This window comes from Meriones unguiculatus, chromosome 7 (genome assembly GCF_030254825.1).
Source record: "Meriones unguiculatus strain TT.TT164.6M chromosome 7, Bangor_MerUng_6.1, whole genome shotgun sequence".
NCBI lineage: Eukaryota > Metazoa > Chordata > Mammalia > Rodentia > Muridae > Meriones > Meriones unguiculatus.
Window position 1 is genome coordinate 109,691,900 of NC_083355.1, and position 20,042 is coordinate 109,711,941.

The following is a 20,042-nucleotide window of genomic DNA, read 5'->3' on the forward strand; positions in this document are numbered from 1 at the left end:
GGATGGACCAGCCATGTTCTAACTGACCATGTGGGTCACTGTAAAAGCCTGGAGCCAGAAGGGTCATAATCAAGCTATATGATCAACTCTCATCTTAGCCTCGTGACTCTACTCAGGGGTGTCTTCAGTGCAAGAGCCAAGGCAGGGCTGAGAACAAGCAAAGCTAAGGCTAAGGCAGGGGGATTGCCAAATGCTCAAGGCCAGATGGAGCTACAACATGAGATCCTGTCTCAAGTACAAAACAAAACAACAACAGCATCACAGGAACACTCATACTCCTTAAGCATGCTGGTCATGAATGATCATTATCTTTCATCATTTTGAGCCTTCTGGTAAAGTGTGGTGAATTGCTGAAATATGCCACTGGGTATCTAAAGAGTGAAATCTGGATGACAAGTGAACATCTCTGTCATCTTAATCAAATTTGGTAGGGGAAGAGGTTTGTGATGTGACTGGCTTTCTGTTTCACTTGAGACCTTGAGGTGTTATGTCACAGATGGTTTAGGAATGAAAATGTAATGAGGCAAGGAACCTGAGGTCACTTTGTTAACCACAGAGAATGATGTAGCCCAAGCCCCAGCTGTGCCTGTCCCTTGAGCACCCATTCCATATGCCCAGTTTGTGAATTAAAGGCAAGGGAAACAAACGTACAGGGTCCAACTCCGGAAAGCGTTCTAGAAATTGTGCCACATAAGTCACAATGGACTGCTCATCCGGCATGTCAACCATGATATCTGTCGAGAGAGACAAAGGCATTAGCAAAGACACATGCTTTCTCCGCAGAACTCCAGGGTGTTGATAAGGAAGGGACACACCCCTTGAGGCAATCCAGGCACAGAGAGGGGCAATGCCTTTGGCTAAAGTCCCACAGCTGGCTAAAGGACAGAGGAACTGGGATAGGGAATCCTCGGATCCTTATGCTCCGGACTTTTGCCCCTCTTCCCTTGAATTGTGGTTCCCTTCACTATCTGTGACCAGTCAGCTTACTGCTGGTTCCATGACATCTGGTGACCATGACATCCTGCTGCAGGGGATCCCAAGTGAGACACCCCACTGTGGAAAGCAATGTGACAGAACAGAGTTACACATCTTCGTGTACTCCCCTGTCACTCTACAGGAGGGAGCTGGTCCTTGAGGGACAGTCAAAGGCATGCTGGGTAAGTAAGATGTTATAGTCATGCTGCATGCAAAAACGGTCCTTCCTTCCTTCTTCCCTTCTCTGTCTTTCTCCCTCCTCCCCTCCATCTACAGAACTGGGGATCTAACTTGCCTCTGAGCTACATCTCCAACCCCTGAAGTGATCCTTTCTGAAGTAACCTTAATGACTTAAAAATGAAAAAATTGAAGGTAAATTTAGTATGCCTACAGGTGGAGTATTATGCAGCCAATACAAATAAATAATGAACAGAAGATTATACAAATATACTAGCAAATATTAATATATGTATGATGAGTGATAAAAGAGACAAAATTATACATTAACCAAATGATCTCAATTATATAAAAATATTATAATGAGATGCACAAAAAGGACTATAACATGGGAAATAGAATTTTTTCTTCATTAGACTTTTATTTTTATTTTCTCAGTTTCCTGCCTGGAGAGCAGATGGTATATTTGTAACAATAATAGTGAAAAGGACAGAGAGGGAGGGTCACTGTACCTTCCGGCTCCAGGAGCCTGGGGATGTGAAGAACATCATGTGCAATGCTGAAGGCCTTCTCTAGATTTTCCCGGGTGGAGTCCTCCAGAGCCTGCTTCATGTCCACCAGGCTGGGGTCAATAGCTTTGATGACAGCCAGGAAAGCCAGCCCACTCCTCCAGCTGCCCGCAAAGTCTTGGACCGCCACGCCATACCTGACGAGAAGTGGTAGGGACAGCAACAGCTCAGTAAAGGAACCCAGGCAGCACACAGCAGGGTGCACGCAGCACCCTCCCTGGCCTGAGGGTCTGGGTGCTCTCCTCCTAACCCTGCTTTCCCTCTCACCCTGCAGAGACACCCTGGCTCTGACCACCGTAAGGGCTGCCCTGAGAATTTTCTTCCACAAGGAACAGGAGGTGTACGTTACTCAAAAAGGCAAAGCAGACCCTTGGTTCCCTCTCTAAATGCATAAAGAAGAGATTTTTTTTTTCACACTGCACACATCATCAATGACAATGAAAAGGGGACACAAGGGGATGTGCTGTTATAGGCAGACCCAGGAAGATCCAACGTCCTATCTCAGCTGCCCCTCTGCGCTCTGGCTCTGTGGTCACAGGCAGGCACACACCCTTTCTGGGTCTCTAACACTTCAGTTATAAAACAGGGTAAATACAGGATGACTCGTGGGGTGCTCTTATGGGGAAGGGTGATGTTCCCACAAGACCAGCCATGTCTAAGGGTGGGCCTAGTGTGTGGAACAGGCCAGAAGGACATGATGAGTGTCAGCTTCCAGCATCATAAATACTCATAAGATCACAACTGTTTTTTCTCTCATGTGTATGTGAGTGAGTGTGTGTGTGTGGGGGGGGTGCACACGTGTTTGGAAGCTGGAGACTGTGGTCAGGAGTCTTCTTAGTTGCTCTGTATTGCATGTACAGAGACAAGGTCTCTTTCTTGACACCAGAACGCACTGACATGGCTAGTTTGGCTAGCTTACCCCGGGGAACCCTCTGTCTCAGCCTTCTGAGCTCTGGTGTTACAGATGGGCTGCCAAGTCTGTGGGTGCTGGAAAAATGAACTTTGGTCCTCAAACACTGAGCCATCTCCCTTACTCTAAAACCATAACTTTTAAAGTGAGGGTTAAAGAGAATCATGCCAGGAGGTGTGGGTTCTCTTTAGAGTCTACCTTTCATTTCTTATTATTCTTATTGACAGAATCTAACACCTTTTAATGTAGAAATAACTTCAGGCTCCCCACCGACAGCAAAACCTCTAGGCAGAGTTCCTGCAAGCTTTGGCCCCTGTGGCCTGCTCAGGGTTCACTCTCAAAGCCAGGGACTGGGACAGTCATCAAGACAATTCCAAAGTCACCAGCTGTCTGTCACATGCCATCGTCCAAGTGCAGAGTGACATGGGTATAGCATGAGGGGCACAGAATGCTCCCATCTCCCTAGCTGCCACCTCTCTTTCACACTCACATTGACCCCTGGCAGTGATTTGGCTTGATTTATTTCCTGGGTCTAAACATTTTCTGGGTTTTCCCAGCAATTGATTCTAATCATTCACACTCAACTCCCTCCATCAGCCCCCCCTCCACCCACCAAAGGTCTAGCCTTCATTCCATCTCCTCTCCCCAGACATGGGGATCTGTGCAGAAGGGTATTAAGTGTATGTTAGGTGAGATGCAAGCAGCTTTCCCCAGATTGTGCCTACAATTGTCTTGGAAGGCAATGAATGATGTCACTGCTTAATAGGGGAAGCATGGACATGTGAGACACCCCCTAGGCTGCACCCCGAGGAGCTGGGATGTCCCGGGTGGGTGAGACTTTCTCTATCCTAGCCTGGCACCTCTGACACAGATCTGCCAGTAAAAGGCCTGGCAAAAGACTGCTAGAGGTGGGCTTAGGGAATTGTAACAGCGCTTGCTGCACAAACCTGAGGGCCTAAATTTGAATCTCCAGCACCCCCACAAAAAGCCAGGCACTGGCTGCCCATGTATGTAAGCCAATCATTGGGAAGCAGAGACTGGAGGATGCAAGGAGCTTGCTGGCCAGCCTAGCTGAAATGGCAAGCTTCTCATTTAGTGAATGACTTGTTTTAGGAGAATAAGCTGGAGAGCAATCAAGGAAGACGTCTGATGCTTGCTCTGGCCTCTACGTGTGTCTCCATGGGCAAGCCCCACACAGTCACATGCACATACCACACATAAACTGGAAAAGCACATCAATTTCCTGTTCTGATGGCTTATTTAAGCATAGCACTGTGGACACTTGGCACCTTAGCAGATGGAATCTGATCTATCCCACCCACCCAGGTCCATGTATACCACTCGCAGGGCCTGGAAACAGCCTTGTAGGGTGTGGTACCCTCATGGTGGACACCAGTGGGCCTAAGCAGGAGTTAGGTTGGGGAAGGGGAGACTTCAGCTTACTTCCTTGTTTTCCTCTGCACCCACGCCAGCAGGGTCTTGATGGCCTTTCTCTGGTCTTTCACTGCTACCGCCACACTCCTCTCTGTGGTGGGGGTGGGTGGGTAGGAGGAGTCGGAGTCTGTGCCCCCCGAGCCAGGTGACAAGCTGGAAGATGGAGAACTCCTGCTGAGGTTGCCCGTGAGCTCTTTTATCTAGAGAGAAAAGTACAAATCTCACCCACTGACCCCAAAGGACTCTTGGCCAGTGGGCTCCTCTGATCTGAAGCCACGAGACCCTGGTTGGAGGGTCTAGCTTGTGTAGACCTGGTTCTCAGTATATAAGAAGCTTCTCCCGAGATTCCTGTAGCTCTCACCAGCCTGGACACACTCTTCCTGACCAGGCGATCTGTTCTGGTCCCCTATAACCTGGGTCTCCCAGAATGCATCATGCTCCTTCAAACTTCATTGTCCCTGATCATTCTGGGCCTGCTGGCTGGCTGTCCCTTCCCTCCAGCATTGACCTGTTACCACAAAGTACAGATGAGAAATGCAGAAGCCCAGGCCTGCCCCAGACCCACCTACAGAGTCAGGCAGCATCTTGGCACCATGCCCATGCAATTCATATGTACGGTAAATCCAAGAAGCATTGCTCAAGCTCAAAGCACACTCCTACCCAGCTTCAAACCCCAGCTCTGGATAATCCCTTGGTTATGCTTTCCTCATTCTGGTCACCCATTTGTGGGACTTGTCCCTGCTCAGAGCTCTTACAAAGCCCTGCTCACACCTCAGTTGTCACCTGCACCCTACAGTACTCCATAAAGACTCCATATGTCTTTACAATTTCCCCCAAGAAGACAGAGCCCTGCCTCTCTAGCATCTGCAATACCGAAGAAACTCAACAGACATCTACCAAAGGAGCGAGGGAGGCTCTGAGATTTATTCAACACATTGCCCGATGTTCCCAGCATCTCTCAGGAAGCCAGGTTAGAGTGACTGTGTCCTGGGCAAACTTGGTACAGTGGGCAGAGCTCTCATACCAAGCATATCTTGTGACCACTGCTGCAGTCCAAAATGTGGGAACTGAGACTCAAGTTCAAGGTTGGTACAAGTCCACAACTCCACACACTGCGTTGTGCGTGTGCCTCTGGACATCAGCAGGCCCAAAGCCCCTGCAAACCTCTCCCTTGTGCATCACCTTTGTAAGCTAACAACACGCCCCTGACTTCACTTCCTGGCTCTCATCAGAAAACAGAGAGGTCTGAATCACGGAAACTAAGTCTTGTGGGATCCCTTGCTGGGGGTCATGCTGTTATGTGGTTAGGACAGTTCTCAAGAGATGACCGTGCCTCATGTCACAGGAAGCAGTTGTTTACCTGGAAGAAGAGAATGATGTTCCATATCAGCCCGAGAACCAGCGAGGGGTTGCCATCCGCTATTTCTGCTGCATCAATGCTAACCAGCTTGACCTGAAAAGAAGCAGCTGGTGAGCACAAAACTCCGACAAGTCTGGCCTACCACCTCCACTGCCCTCTGAAGCCTCGTGCTACTGACCACCTGGTGCTATTTCTTGTTGCCAAAGGCCACCTCTTGGGGACACCCAATATGTAAAACTGTATCTGATAAAGACATGTCTACTGCTTACCAAGTGGACACTACCTGAAAGCCTTACAAGTTCTTATTAGCAATGACTCAGTTTACCCCAACCACAAGCCTATCGGGTAGGCACTTTCTCCCACCACTATGCGGTACAGCATTTAGAAAGCTAAATACAATTTGCCCAGAGCCATAACGTATGCAAAGTTTCTGCCATTCTCTTCCAAAAAGAAAGGGCAAAAGCCCTGGCAAGCTGTCTGTATGCCATATGAGGAACTGCTCCGGTGACTCGTTTATTTCACCTGTGTCTGACCACGCAAAGATATTCCTGATGAACCCCAAAAGCTACCTGCAGCCCCTGGGCCTGCAACATCCCAGGACCTAGTTAGGAAGGTGTGTTTCCCTGACACCCACAGCGTGTATTCGGTGACAGGAGCCTTCCTCTGTTAGACTCCACCTTATTTTTAAATTTTCACTTATTTACTTGTTTTATTTGTCTTTTAGACAGGGTCTCACTATGTTGCCCTGGCTGACCTAGAACTGCTGTGTAGAACAGGCTGTCATTGAACTTAGAGATCCGTCTGTCTCTGCCTCCCAAGTACTGGGTTTAAACACGTGGGCCACTAGGTCCAGCTTTCTCCACATGATCTTTTTGAGACAAGGTCTCTCACTGGACCTGGAACTCGCTGGTTTGGCTAGACTGGCTGGCTAAGGAGCTCTAGATATCCTTCTGTCTCTGTCCCCAACTTTCCCTGGGGAAAGAAGGACACTGGGGTTACAGATGAAAACCACTACACCCATATTTTTCAGTGCAGGTTTTAGCTATCAAGTGCTTTAAGCAGCAAGTGCTTTGACCCACGGAGCCACCCTGCGAGAAGCATTCTGCACTTGAACACGCACAGGGTTTCCTGTGTGGGCTCAGGATGGAGGGTCAGTGCTTACAGCCACCATTTCCTTCTGCAAACAGCATTTGGGTCCGAAGGGCAGCCTCCTGCCCGCCTCTCTGGAGAGGGCCATAGAGTGAGTGGGTGAGCGAGGCTATGAGAGCTCTACAGGTCTCTGTGTTCCATTTCCTCTCCTGTTGAGCAACACTTCACAAATGTACATAAGCTGTCTTTAGGGGCAAGGGGGATGAAGTGAGCTAGTCGGAGCAACTCTTAAAACCTACACTACAAACCTTACTCTGGGACACTGGGGAAGGAAAAACTTCGAGAGGCCGTCATCCAGCAGTTTCTCTCTCCTCCCTCCCTCTCCATCATGAGTCTTTAAACGGCTTTGGCTCAGGTCTCCGATCTTATCGGTTTATTGGGGGGTTCTGACAACATCAGTTAGGCCTAGCGTAGCCTAATTGAGGCTGACTGCCCAGCTCCCTGGCTGATGGCCGTTCACAGCCACTGCCAAGAAGGTAATTGAGACAACACGGGCCCATCACAGGCAGACCGGAGGCCAGGAAGGAAGTTGTCAAAGCTGAGAGGAACGCAACCCATCAAACTCCGAGCCAATACCCAGCCCATGCTCTTCCGCCAGCACATACCCACATGACTAATCATTTGTTCAAACTCTCCTGTCTGTTTTCCCACCCCCAAGTCCTCCCTGGATGCATCCTCTGGTTTGCCCATTATAGAACATTCTAGTCCAATGAACCTCAGATACTTAAGAGACTCTGTCACCGTCATCTTCAGCATACAGCCTACCCTGGAGGAAGGAGCCTTCTTCCATCCTTGGTGATGAACAAATAATAAAATCACCACACCTCAAATCTTCAGGGACAGTGTCTCCCCCTTGCCCCCTTGCTCAGCTTGCCCTGTCACCCTGAATACAAATGAGCTCGCTGGGTTATGGGGCCATCCTTTCTCTTTTCTGAGCTGACAGGTTTTGAGAAGTGATACAGGAGCCTTCATGACAATGATTTCCCCCACAGAGCACGATGTCCCCATTTCAAAGGTGACAAAGCCAAGGCCTGAGTGACTCACTGGTGGTCCCCGAGCTGGTCCCATGGGGCATGCTATCTATAGCCCATAGTTGAAGGGTGAGAGGGTACACATTGGCTGGTCCCCAGACCCCAGAACAACAGCTTTGATTGCTGTCTGCACCTACTTCCTAGCTATGGGCACTGCCACCAAGGACCCAGCAGACCCACCGAGGCCTGTCTTTCCTGGAATCCAGGCAGTGTTACACAAGGGGACAAATAAGGCTCCCTAAGCAACACTGTGCATTCTGGAAACGGGACACAGCTTCCCTCTGTGAGGTTTTCTTGACCCCTCTCCATCATCTTTCTCCGAGATCACTATCCCCCTGCAGCACTTTATACCTGTCCTACCTGCCTGGGAAATAGGCACAGAACTAACATGCAACCACATTGATGTATTTCTAAATGTTTTATTTTATTTGCTTATTTTTTTTATTTTATGTACATTGGTGTTTGACTAAATGTATGTTTATGTGAGGGTGTCAGATCCCCTGGAGCAGGAGTTACAGACATTGTGAGCAACCATGTGGTTGCTGGGAATTGAACCGGGTCCTCTGGAAGAGCAGCCAGTGCACTTAACCACTGAGCCATCTCTCCGGTCCTCTAAATGTTTTTAATTAACTAATTAATTTAATAAAAGCTAAATAAGCAAAAGGGAAGGTGAGGGGGTCAGTGGTCCGTGGTACTGTCGATAGAGCAGACGGCTCGGAAAAGGCTCACTTGTGGAGTACAGAAGGCCAGGCCTTCTCAGCCTCAGCCATGCCTTTCCCACGGCACCACCCGGGCTCAGAGTCATCCAAGGCAGGAATGCCTTCACATGCAGACTCCTCAGGCCATATGTTCTCATATGTGAGACCAGGGCTCAGGCGCGATGTCTGCGCGATCACCCTTCCCCTCCGGATCCCAACCACCTTTAAGGTTCACACACATCTTACATATCTGATTCGCCCCAATGCTACCCACATCCAAAATCTGCAAAGGCACCCGGATGCAAGCCTGGGCAACGGTGACCAGACTCACCCACTCGGGCATTAACAGTGGGAGCACATCTCGAGGTCAACGAAGGCAGAGGGGAAAAGGGTAACTCAGGCAGCTGCTTAAAGGGTCCTTTGGAATTCAGAGGAGACACTTCAGGAAAGCAAATGCTAAAGATGGCACACAGGTGGGCTGGGCAGCACTGAGGAAAGTCCAGTCAGTCAAGCCAGGGAAGTAGCAGAAACAAGGCCACACAGCACTTGGTGGGGCTAAGGGTAGGGGTGGGGCAGGGGGTCATGTCTATGATTTCCCTACAGTCCCTAAAAGTCAGTGGGGAGGCCAGGATTGCAAACTGGGGCCTAGTCACACTAAGACAAGGCGGATCCTCACTCAAGTAGAGGCTGACAGCGTGAATCTGGGAAGTGCTTGTATTTTAAGCAGCTTCCCTGAGATGTGGCTGACAGGCAGTTCAGGACTTATAGTCAGAGCACTTAGCTCAGTGTGTCTGGTGTATCTGCAGACCTATGAAGACCACTGCAGCAGACTGTAGACCACACACTCCATTTCTAAGAGCAGCCCTGGACCCACCAGCCATCATCCTGCTTCCCTCTGCCTCCCCCCACCACTGAGCCACCACTGATCGACTCCCTTTAAATCCATTTCTCCATCATAGAAATTTCAAGTGATGGAATCACGTAAGAAGCACTCTTCATGTCTGTGTGCATTGGTCACTCAGGGTCACTCAGTATACTGTGCTGTGGTCCTACGACACAACGTACACCAGCACCAAATTAGTTTTTCACAACCAAGAAATATCCCCCAGGAGTGTGGATCCGTCTGTCGGCTGATAAATTCCTGGTGTTTCCTCCTCTAGGCTCTGCTAGCAAACGTGCACTGGGGTGTTTTGTGGTCACCATCACTAGAACCTCTCTCAAGAAGGACTTTCTCTACTGTGTGGCCACTGAGAGACAGTGCCCACTTCCTCTGCGGTGGCAAATGGTGCTTCCTACACCTCTTGTACCTGGGCAGTGGCTCAGCCCGGGGGTGGAGGGGGAGAGCAGCCAGACACAGCAGGTCATGAATGCAGGAGAGAGGGGTGTGTGCCTGCTCATGCTTTCAACAGGTTCTGAGATGGTCCAGGTACCCCGCTTTCCCTAGACTCCATCCTGGATTCTTCTGGCCCCTTCATGAGCTACTGGAATCCCCACTCAATTCCCTTTCTGTTGAGCTAGCACACACCCGCCTGTCTTACACACAGAACCTCCAAGGACCGGCCCCTTTGGGTAATGATCTCCTCTGTGTGGATGGACCAGACAAGCTGAAGACTGTTTCCACCCAGGTTGTTCTGAAACAAATCTAGTGAAAGGGGAGCTTTAGGGATGCCAGGACGGGCCTCCCCTTCCCATCTGGGAAGGAAAGAAAACAGCTTCCAGTGCAGACCCGGAAATCTGTATAACAGAGCCACACTGCCATTCCCTCTGCCACTGAGTGCCCTGTCCTTAAGTCCCAAGAAAAAGCTACATTCTAGCAGTCAGTGCCAAAGCTCTAAGAACCAACCAGCTGATGGCCTTCTCCCAGAATGCCTATCCACTGGCACAAACAGGCTGGACAGGGCATGGAGACCTCATCTCAAAGTGACTTCCCATTCTCCGAGTGACTTCCCTTCACTCTAAGCTTGGGAGAGCTTGGCTATTCCTGCTATTAAACCTTTTTCCACTCTTGCTTCCCTTGCAACCAGCACCAAACTTCAAATCCTGCCATTTCTTCCCAGGGCGAGCTTGTATTGCCAAGATGGGCTTCAAACACTTACATTGCTATCTTCCAGGAACTTAAGTGCTTTTGCTATGTTGTTCAACCGAAAAATACGATGTGATGAGGATTTATATTCATGCAGCTGAAAAGCAAAAAACACAGCTAAGCCGGTGTTGGTGCAGCAGTGCCCAGGACCACAGGGGGCGCCTTTCCTTTAGCTTTACCACAAGCTTTTGGGGAAGGTTAGGGAGGGTGTTGAAAACACTCACATAGGAGGAATCCAAAAGTCACCGTGACACTGGGATCCTGAGACTTGGCTCACTGAGGCTGGTGGGTGGAGAATTGCAGCATGGGACAAATGTGTCTAAATTTTCTTTCCAACTAGCTCCTGGCTTGTCAGGCTCTCCCTCTCTAGGGACCTATAGCAACATGTTCTCATAGCTTAGGGAAATGAGCTTGCTGTCCGCATCGCTGCTCAGCTCAGCCTCCCCCGCAGCAGCAGATGTGGCTGGTTTCTGGGGCGCTGGGGAAGAACGCACAAAGCCAGCTGCCGGCTGCGGCTCAATTCCTGACACTGTGGGTTCTTCACAGAGTGCCACTGTTAGCTCATCTCCTCCAGAGAACACATGTGCCAGTTCAACCAGGAGGAACACGCTGCACTCTACTAACGGGCAGTGGAGGAGAACTGGCCATTGGGGCTGTTGCCATGTGCCTTGGCTTCAAAGCGGGAGCCTGTCTACAGAGAGCATAGAACAGGGGCTGGAACTCACTTTTTTGCAAAGCCTTTGGGGGGACCCTGAAGCTTGTTCACTGGCACCTCCTGAGAATGCCTCAGGGAGTTTTGCACAGCGGCCTCCCTTGGGTGCACTCATGGGCATCTTCTGGTTTGTGAGTGGGAAGGTCCAGGTGAGAAGGGTGAATGGGTGTGAAAAGTTCTAGCCACACAGATCCGAAAAGTAGTGCTCTCTGTCTGTCTGTCTGTCTGTTTGTTTTCAGATAGGGTTTCTCTGTGTAGAGCTGGCTGTCCTGGAACTCAGAACTTGCTTTGTAGACCAGGCTGGCCTTGAACTCAGAGACCCACCTGCTGCTGCCTCCCGAGTGCTGGGGTTAAAGGCGTGCACCACCAGGCTGGGTGAGAAATGCTTTTAAAGCCAGGTCCAGAGCAGACTACATCTGTCACCTGCACACAGGCATGACTGGACCACCAAGGCCAAATCAAATACTCAAGCCTACAGCCAGTTTCTTAACTTAAACATCTAGCATTTATATTTTTAAAATTTTTATTTATGTGTATGTGTGCGCACATAGGTGTAGATGCCAGGCGAGCTGCAGGCCAGGAGAGTGCTTTGCATCCTCTGGGGATGTATAGGCCAATACTTCAGGGGTTGTGAACCACCTGAAGTGGATGCTGGGACTCAAACTTTGCAAGAGCCACACACACTCTCAATGGCTGAGCCAAGCCGTTTCTCCAGCCCCTATGACTGGCATCTTGGACCAGATCAATTTGCCACCTGGTTGGGGGGAGGACACCTGACTATGCCTGGGGAGGCTTTTGGTTGCTCCACTCACGGGTGCTCCTAGCATTGAGAGATTATCTAGTAGGCTCATCCAGCAATCACGGAGTAGCTTTCCCTAATGCTCAGCTGTCATCCTGGTTAGCACAATACTTAGCCAGCTAACTTGAACCGTCCAGTTTCAATTCTTAACCATGCAGTCTCACTGAAAACACTGGGCATCCATTTACTTATTTTCTTACTAAAATACATTCCCCCTGAAAGCAAACAGCAAACTGAAACAGATACAGGTCAGCAAGATGGCTTGGTGGGTAAAAGCGTTTGCCACACAAGCCTGATGACCCAGAAATCTACAATGGAAGGAGAGAACCAACTTCCTCAAGTTGTCCTGTGACCTCTAAATGTACGCCCTATTAAGTGTATACTCCTCGTGTGTGTCTAAATGCACAGTAATAAAAGAAAAACAGATACTCAGTTACATATATCCACATCACTCATTTTCTTTAAGAGTGGCTTTTTAAATTTTATCTATATAATTGCATGTGTGTATGTATACACCATGTGTGTATAGTTCCCACCGAGGCCAGAAGAGGGCATCAGATCCCCTGGAACTAGAGTTACAAATGGCTGTGTCTCTGCCACATGGTGCTGAGACCTGACCCTGGGTACTCCGCAAGAGCAGCCAGTGTGCTTAACTGCTGAGACATGTCTCCAGCTCTCATTGCCACTCTTTATTTATTTTACATTTATTTATGCCTATGTGTCTGTTGTGCAGATGCCCTCAGAGCACTGGGTCCCCTGGAGCTGGAGTTTTTCAGGCCACTGTGAGCTGCCTGATGTGGGTGCTGGGACTAGAACTCAGGTCCTCCGGAAGAGTAGGGAGTGTTCTTAGCTGCTGAGCCACCTCTTCAGTCTCCTTCCTCATGTGATAAAGGAATGTTACTCTTGAGCATTTCCTGATACTGAGTTGCACTCTGTCTGGATATGTGCATACATTTACACCTGATGTCATGGCTACATCTGGGGTATTCCCCTAAAACCTACACACCAAAGGCTCCAGGTGCTATTGGCCTATACACACCAGGCTACGGGGCTACTGGCTGGTGATGGAACCTTTAGGAGGTGGGAGGAAGTTGATCTTTGGATCTATAGGGATCCCTTTCTTTGTGCCACCATGAGATGAAAAGTTTCCCTGTTACACACTCTTATGATGTGCTGTCTTTTCTCAGGCCTAAAGCAAAAGGACCAAGTGGCCACAGACCCATAAGCCCAAACAAACTCTTCCTCCTTAAGCTGTTTCCATTTGGGTATTTTATCACAGTGATAGAAAGCTGATGTCCATGTGAAAATGAAACCTTGGTAGCACTTCCTTGTGTACTTTTCCCTGCCGTGACACACATACCAGATTTCGCCCAGAGAGGACTTCTAACAAAGCCATTAGGATTTTGCCGTCTTGGATATCAACAAACAGGTCTGTAACTTCTAGAGGTGGGTCGCACTGTGGGACAGGAGGAAAAGGAGAAGTCAATTAATGACCTGGGTAATCAACAGAATTATTTCTCGATGCAGTTATTGTTCCAGAAACTTGCAGGCAGAAGGGTCATCTGAGGAGGCAGAAGCCTATTGCCCTGGAGGGGAACTCTGGTGTATGGCAACTTTGCAGGAGAGCTGTAGAAGAGATTCAGCAATAGGGGCCTAACATGATCTCAGACTCCAAGCCTAGATCACATTCAGGTTTCTGTTTAAGAGGAGAAAGAAGTGGCATGCTTTCTAGGCTCCCAGAGCATAAAAGAATTCTGGGTCCTAGGTGATGGCTTAGTTGATAAAGTGCCATGCTTCACAAGCATGAAGACCTGGGTTCAAGCCCCAGTGCCCACATTAAAAAGCTGTGCATGGTAGGGCATGGTTGTTATCCCAATGGTGGGGGGATGGTGGAGACAGGAGGATCCCTGAAGCTTTCTGGCCAACCAGCTTTGCTGAATCTGTGAGCCCCAGTTCCAAGAGGCTCTCCCAAGAAACAAGGTGGGTGTCTCCTGAGAAATAACACCCGAGATTGACCTCTGGCCTTCACATGCACCCATATGCTACCCATATACATCCATCAGCACACACATCAAAACATATGCACACAGGTACGCACACACAGACACACACACACACAATTTTGTTAGGGCTCATGGGAAATTATCTAGTGCACTTCATATTTGAGGAAACTGAGGCACAAAGAGGTCATGTGATCATCAAATAGGTATTTGATAAAATCCCATTTCCTGTGTCTGGTCTTCAACAGTTGGAATGAATGCAATGGAGTTTCATGCAACAGGGACCAGAAGCCTGAATTCTTGAGCTCCTGCAGCCTTGGCCAGAATTCCCTTTATGTTTGTCCAGGTTGGTGGGGAGGGTGACTGGGTGCTTCATATAGGCCCAGGGACAATGGGAAACAGGATGCAATGCCCCTAGCTAAATAGGGCAGTGGCCAGTTCTTCCCAGAACAAACCCAGGGTGAGGAAAATCTCCTCCATGGGAAAGCCTCCTTCCTACCCTGGCCCTTTGGTGGGCCTTTGGTGTTTTACTGTTTATTAAGGAAGGTGGCATTTCCTCATCCTTTATATGAGTCCCAGTCCCCTGCTCCAGTTAGCCAAGTTACAGGATGAGGCTACCTACAGGCACACAGAAAAGGGCATTGCCTCAAGGGCGTCGGTGAGTTTGAACCAAAAGGCAATGTATTGTTTTTGTAAGCCTTGCAGCCGCAGGCACATTTCAGGCCTGGCACACTGCTCCCTTTTAAGAGACCCTGATGAATGGGCTTACAAAATTTCCAGTTACCCGCCTGACCGGGGTCGAGTCTGACTTGGGACTTAAACCCAAAGGCTAATTTCCATCGGCTGTTCCTGGAAGGGCCTTTACAGTGGCATCAAACAAGACCTTGGCTAGAGTCCACAGCTGGATGGCAGGGGGTGAGAGTGAAACCACTCCAGCCCAAACACTCTGGACCAACATTCCTCGCGCTTCAGGAGTCTGCTATGGCAGGAACCGCGGCACCCCCACACCTCCCTAGGGCTTTCTGCATGATCGAACTCCTTCTGTAAATTAAGGGACTTTTGCAGAAGCCAGAGACTCAGTAAATATTCCTGACAGCCTTCAAATTGTAGTTAAGCCCAATTCACCAAGGACTTCCTAGGTTTCCTTCCCATGAAAGGTTGTTTTTGAAAGTCTCAGGCCTGGAAACGGGGGCTGCTAATTTCCCTCTGCTTATTGTGCAGCACTCTCAGGTGCTGTCTAATTTATCCTCAGAATGGGTGCTACCTGCTACCTACCTGCCCTCCCCCACCCCAAAAGGGATCAGGACAGGCCTGGCCAAGGAGAATGACCTTGAAGTGACAAATGCTGTTCAAAAAGGTTCCTACTGGGTGGTGGGTGAGTGTGGGGCACTCTCTGCTCTTTTCAGTATTTATTTATTTTAACTGTAAAAAGAAAGACTTTCTGGCTCTACCCCGTCCCCTGCTAGGAATTCTCAGCCAGGCCTGACATGCATCAGGCATTAATTTAGGGGCTCACCAAGCTCAGGTTTGGAGACTGGCTTTCCTTTCCTTTTGTCCTTCCCAGTCCCCAGTCATGTTTCGATTCATGAGCAATGCCAAAAACATAACCACGGTCCAAACAACCGGCAAAGGACTTATGATGCTTCAGGTGTGATTACTTGACATTTTCTGTTTAGTGTCCAAGGTGCTCTTGGGTGATGTGACTGTGCCATTCTGAAGGAGGGATGGGGTCTCAGGAAGGATGGGTGCTCAGGATACAGTCAAGCATAAAAGTGAACCACTTCAGCCAGGAGCCCTGCTCCCCTGCTTTCTAACTTAGGACAATTGCAAGGGGAGCTTGCGTTTCTGGCCTGGTGTGTAGAGCAGTGGAGAGAAGACCCCGTGTCACAAGGTGGGAGGCAAGGAATAATACCACAGTTGTCCTCTCACCACCTTCCTCTTCCTCTTCTCCTTCCCCTTCCCTTTCTCCTTCTCCTTCTCCTTCTTTCTTCTTCTTCTTTTTGAGACAGGGTTTCTCTGTGTAGCCTTGACTGTCTTGGACTCACTTTGTAGACCAGGCAGGCCTCGAGCTCACAGAGATCCGCCTACCTCTGCCTCCCTGAGTGCTGGGATTACAGCCATGTGCCACCTTCTGTATGTCCACTTCTATATGTCCACACACATACATAGAACACACTACACAAAGTCACACACATACACACATGGGTTGGGGTGGGAGGAGTCATGTCTCCTCCCTACCACTGTACGGAAGCATCAGCGTAGTTGCAGGTGAATATAGGTGAATGCATCCCTCACCAGCTCCCCACTTGCCTTTTCGAGGTGTAGGTTTATCCATCGTGTGAAAGTCCTCTTCTGCACATTTTCCCTCTCGACTGAAAATAAAGAAATGCCATTAACCAGGGCACAGAAGAAACACGGGCAAGCTCTCTCTCTCCCTTCCCAGGGAGATTCCATATGGACAGATGGCTCGTGATCCCTGCAGGGTCCTTGGCATGAGCAGAACTCTTCTCGGAAGGGGGCCAGCAGGTAGCGCCTGATCCCAGTTTCCCAGCCCAAGCCTGGGCTTCGAAGTACCTCATGAATTCTGACTGAGCTTGAGTGCCCAACTACCTGGCTGTAAGGCGGATACGCTCTGGGGGAGGGGGAGTATAAAGGTCGCACAGCTGTCTACAGTAGAGGTGTAGAGCCATGGGATGGGGAGATGGTCTAGTGGGTAAAGGCCTTGCCATGCAAGCATGAGGACCATAATGAGGACACCCAGAACCCAGGTAAAACCAGACATGGCAGAGTGCATCGGTAATCCCCGTGGACCTCCAGAGAGGTAGGACAGGCTGGGATGGAGCCACCATTTAGGAATTGAGACAAGGGAGTTCTCGGATGTGCTGGGTGTTGGAGAGATAATCTCCCAGTCTTAGGGTCAGACTTCCTGTCACTGTCCAGCTTCCTTTATTCAGGCCTTTCTCCCACCCTGACTCTGCTCAGCACGCTGAGGACGAGGGGCCCACTCCCAGGTTGACAGAGGCCACCTGGGGTCCCACCCATCATGGGCAATACAGTTGTTTTTCTTTGTGGGTGTTTCTGAGCTAGGGTCTTGCTGCACTGTTTAGGGTGGCTTCTAACTCAAGATCCCCCTGCCTTGGCCTCCAGCATTCTGGGATTATATGGGTGTGTCATCAAGACCACCTTTGTGGCTCTTAGTTTGAGAGCTAGGAATGGAAGATTCTGCAGGCACCTGCTGCCCAGCCGCGAGCAGACAGCTCTAAACCATGGATCCTGTCTTGCAGGGGATAGCACTCCCTTACTATGTTTCTTAGTAGGAAGCTCTCATTGAGCAGGGCACTGCCATCCATTGGTTACATTCTGGGCTGGTTCTCTTTTATGGGTTTATAAAACTGCAAGTCTTACAATACCCCTGCTAAGGAGAAAGTGTTCTAAGGATGAACAAAACAGTATTTAGAAGGGATACAGGGGCCTTCTGTAGTGGAAAAGAAGCAGAACTGGGAATCCCCTGTTGGGCTGCCCCCCCCCACCCTATCGGCTATTGCCCTAGGGATGGAAAGTGTGGGTTCAGTTCCAGACCCCTCAATGATAGCCTGTGATCACAACAATGACTTAAAAAAAAAGTCACTGAGCAGAGCCTGGAGAGATGGCTCAGTGGGTGAAAATGCTTGGCTCTGTTTGCTCTGTAAGCATGAAGACCTGAGTTCAAATCCCTGGTGCCCATGTAAAAGCTAGGTGCCGCAGTGTATCTTTGCAACCTCAGTCTCAGGAGTCGGAGAGGGGTGGATCCTAGGGTCTCCCAAGCAGTCTAGATGGCGCAGAAAGCCTCAAGTTCACTGAGAGACCTTCCTTCAAACAATAGGGTACACAGTGATAGCGGAAGACACCAGACAACCTCTGGCCTCCGTATGTGCACACCTGGGTGGGTACATACCTACACACACGTTTTATACACACATATGCACACACACACACTTCACAGACGAATAAACTAGGGGCTAAGTACCCCATGCTTTCTTTCCCTCCCCCCTAAGCACGGTGGTCTTAGCCATCCCTAGGTGGTGTTCCTCTGACGGGATAACATCAGAACCTCCATCTTAAATCATGGAGGCCTATGGTGGCTACCACCTCAGTGTCCAGACACTGTGCCTCTCAGGAAACTTCCCTGAGGTTCTAAGCCAGACAACTCCTCTTTTATCCCACATTACTAAGTTCTGGATTTCAGCACGATAGAAGAACATACTGCGGAGGCCAACAAACATTTCCTTCTCCTTAAGCAAGAAGAAACTGAGAGCCAGTTTGTCTGCTGCCAGAGAAAAAAAAGGCTTTGCTTCTCTATAATGACTACAGTGCTGTTTTGGCTCTTGGCCACATTGTTAGGTAGATAGTGGCACCCATAAATCAGATTTTAATATTGTGCCTTTTATGCTTTTTAATTGAAGCACCAGCAGACACTAATTACGCATGCAACTGCTTTTCTCTCATTTGTCTCCTTTTCTAAAGGGGAAGGTCACCGACAAGCAGGCGCGAGATTTAAAGATCGAATCCCAGCAGGCTTTCCCTCTTGGAGAGGGAAAGAAGAAGTTGACAGAAATAAGAGTTAGGACAAGGAGGTGCTTGCTGAGATGGCGGATTCCCAGGGCCTTCTGAAAACTTGGAGTGTCCCATGTCAAGGTGAGAACTGTTCGCCTCTGGACGTAGCTCGACCTTTTCTCTGGTGGCTGGAGTTCTGCAGGGTACTTACGGGTTGCTAGCCTCCTCCAGCGGATGCTGGACTACTTTGAACTTGCCCCTGTTAGGGGCAACACACCAATGTGCAGCCTTATACCAGTGCCCGGGCACACAGCTTTGTGCGCAGGCCTGTGAATGTATTTCTCATCCTTGACGGCTCAGAGTGGGGCTGCCAGGTCTTAGTGGTAGGCACATTTAAGATTTTAATAGCCACTTCCAAACTGCCCTCCCCAAAGGCTGCCCCGAGTTTATACTTTCACCCCCACCTGTTTTTAAACAAGTTTATGGGGACTGTAAAGTATTTACACACACACACACACACACACACACACTCAAACACCCAGGCTCACTTCTCCAGCTGGCCTCAGAGAGAGGAAAGTATAGGCCCGTGAAACAGAAAAGCATTTAGTAAGAAGGCTGAGAGAGACCTCACAGCTTAACTGCATGGGGCGGTGCAAACGGGAGTGTGGGTGTCTGTGGGTCTGCACATGCCCCGCCCACCTCCCCATCTGAAACCAGGCATCTTCCTCGACTCATCCATCCGTCCAACCAACTGTTTACCACCTACCATTGATTGACTTTACCATCCTCCATCTGTCTGTCTGTCTACCAGCCCACCTGCCCAACATGGCATCCACTTACCCACTCAGCCACAGACGTGCCCATCCATCCACTCACCCATCCACACTCCCGGCTGATATTTACACAAGGATTACCAGACACTGGAGCGATGCCAGGCCCTGTGGGCAAAACCAGCAATTTGGAATGAAGCACTCATGGAATCTGCACTCCAAGAATTCACAGAGAAGAAGGAGGGAGACCGAAAGCTACCACAGGTACAAATGGAAGGGAAAATGGATTAGAAGTGCCCTGGTGACAGAGCTGGGGAGAGGTGACTTTCTACTCCATAGGTCCTACAGGAGAAGAGGGATGGGGGGGCAAGACTCCAGAAGGCAAGGGTTGTACATTGAAACCCTGCTCTGATTCATAACTGGCCCCGAGGTGGCTTTTGCTTCTGTCCCCACCAATGCCTGTGGGCACCTGTGCATAACTCATCTTTTACAGGAGGGGTACGGTGACAGCTGATGGCTAGCAGAGGGTGTCCAGCCACAGTCACAAATAGCCGACAGGTTCTGAACTGAAACAGGCCCTGAAGACCCTATTTTCAGTGCTTGAAACTGGGACATGTCACTCAGTACACAGAAGAGAGTCTGAGGGCACTTCAGCCTGCCCAGCACAGCCACTTCGTGTCACACTGTCCAACATGCACTCTTCAGAATGAGGACGGCCGTGCTATTGGGAGTACCTGAGGTCACCCTGAAACCTTCCCTGGCAGCTGCTGCCTCCAGGCCTATTTTCCTGGCCCCAGGCTCACACAGCACACACTAAACTTAGGGATTTTTGTCTAGTGTCT

General features: G+C 49.6%; 1 protein-coding gene across 2 annotated transcripts in view; it reads right to left on the bottom strand.

Moving 5' to 3' along the window:
* The window catches only part of Clmn (calmin), a 94,946-nt gene that overhangs the window by 17,752 nt on the left and 57,152 nt on the right, over positions 1–20,042 (bottom strand). For both annotated transcript variants that reach the window (XM_060388121.1, XM_021647008.2), the window contains exons 2-8: positions 16,208–16,269; positions 13,258–13,353; positions 10,400–10,483; positions 5,426–5,518; positions 4,075–4,265; positions 1,665–1,858; positions 652–734 (exon numbers count right to left, since the gene is read on the bottom strand). In XM_060388121.1, the coding sequence (XP_060244104.1) occupies positions 652–734; positions 1,665–1,858; positions 4,075–4,265; positions 5,426–5,518; positions 10,400–10,483; positions 13,258–13,353; positions 16,208–16,269 (803 nt within the window). The remainder of the gene's footprint in view (positions 1–651; positions 735–1,664; positions 1,859–4,074; positions 4,266–5,425; positions 5,519–10,399; positions 10,484–13,257; positions 13,354–16,207; positions 16,270–20,042) is intronic.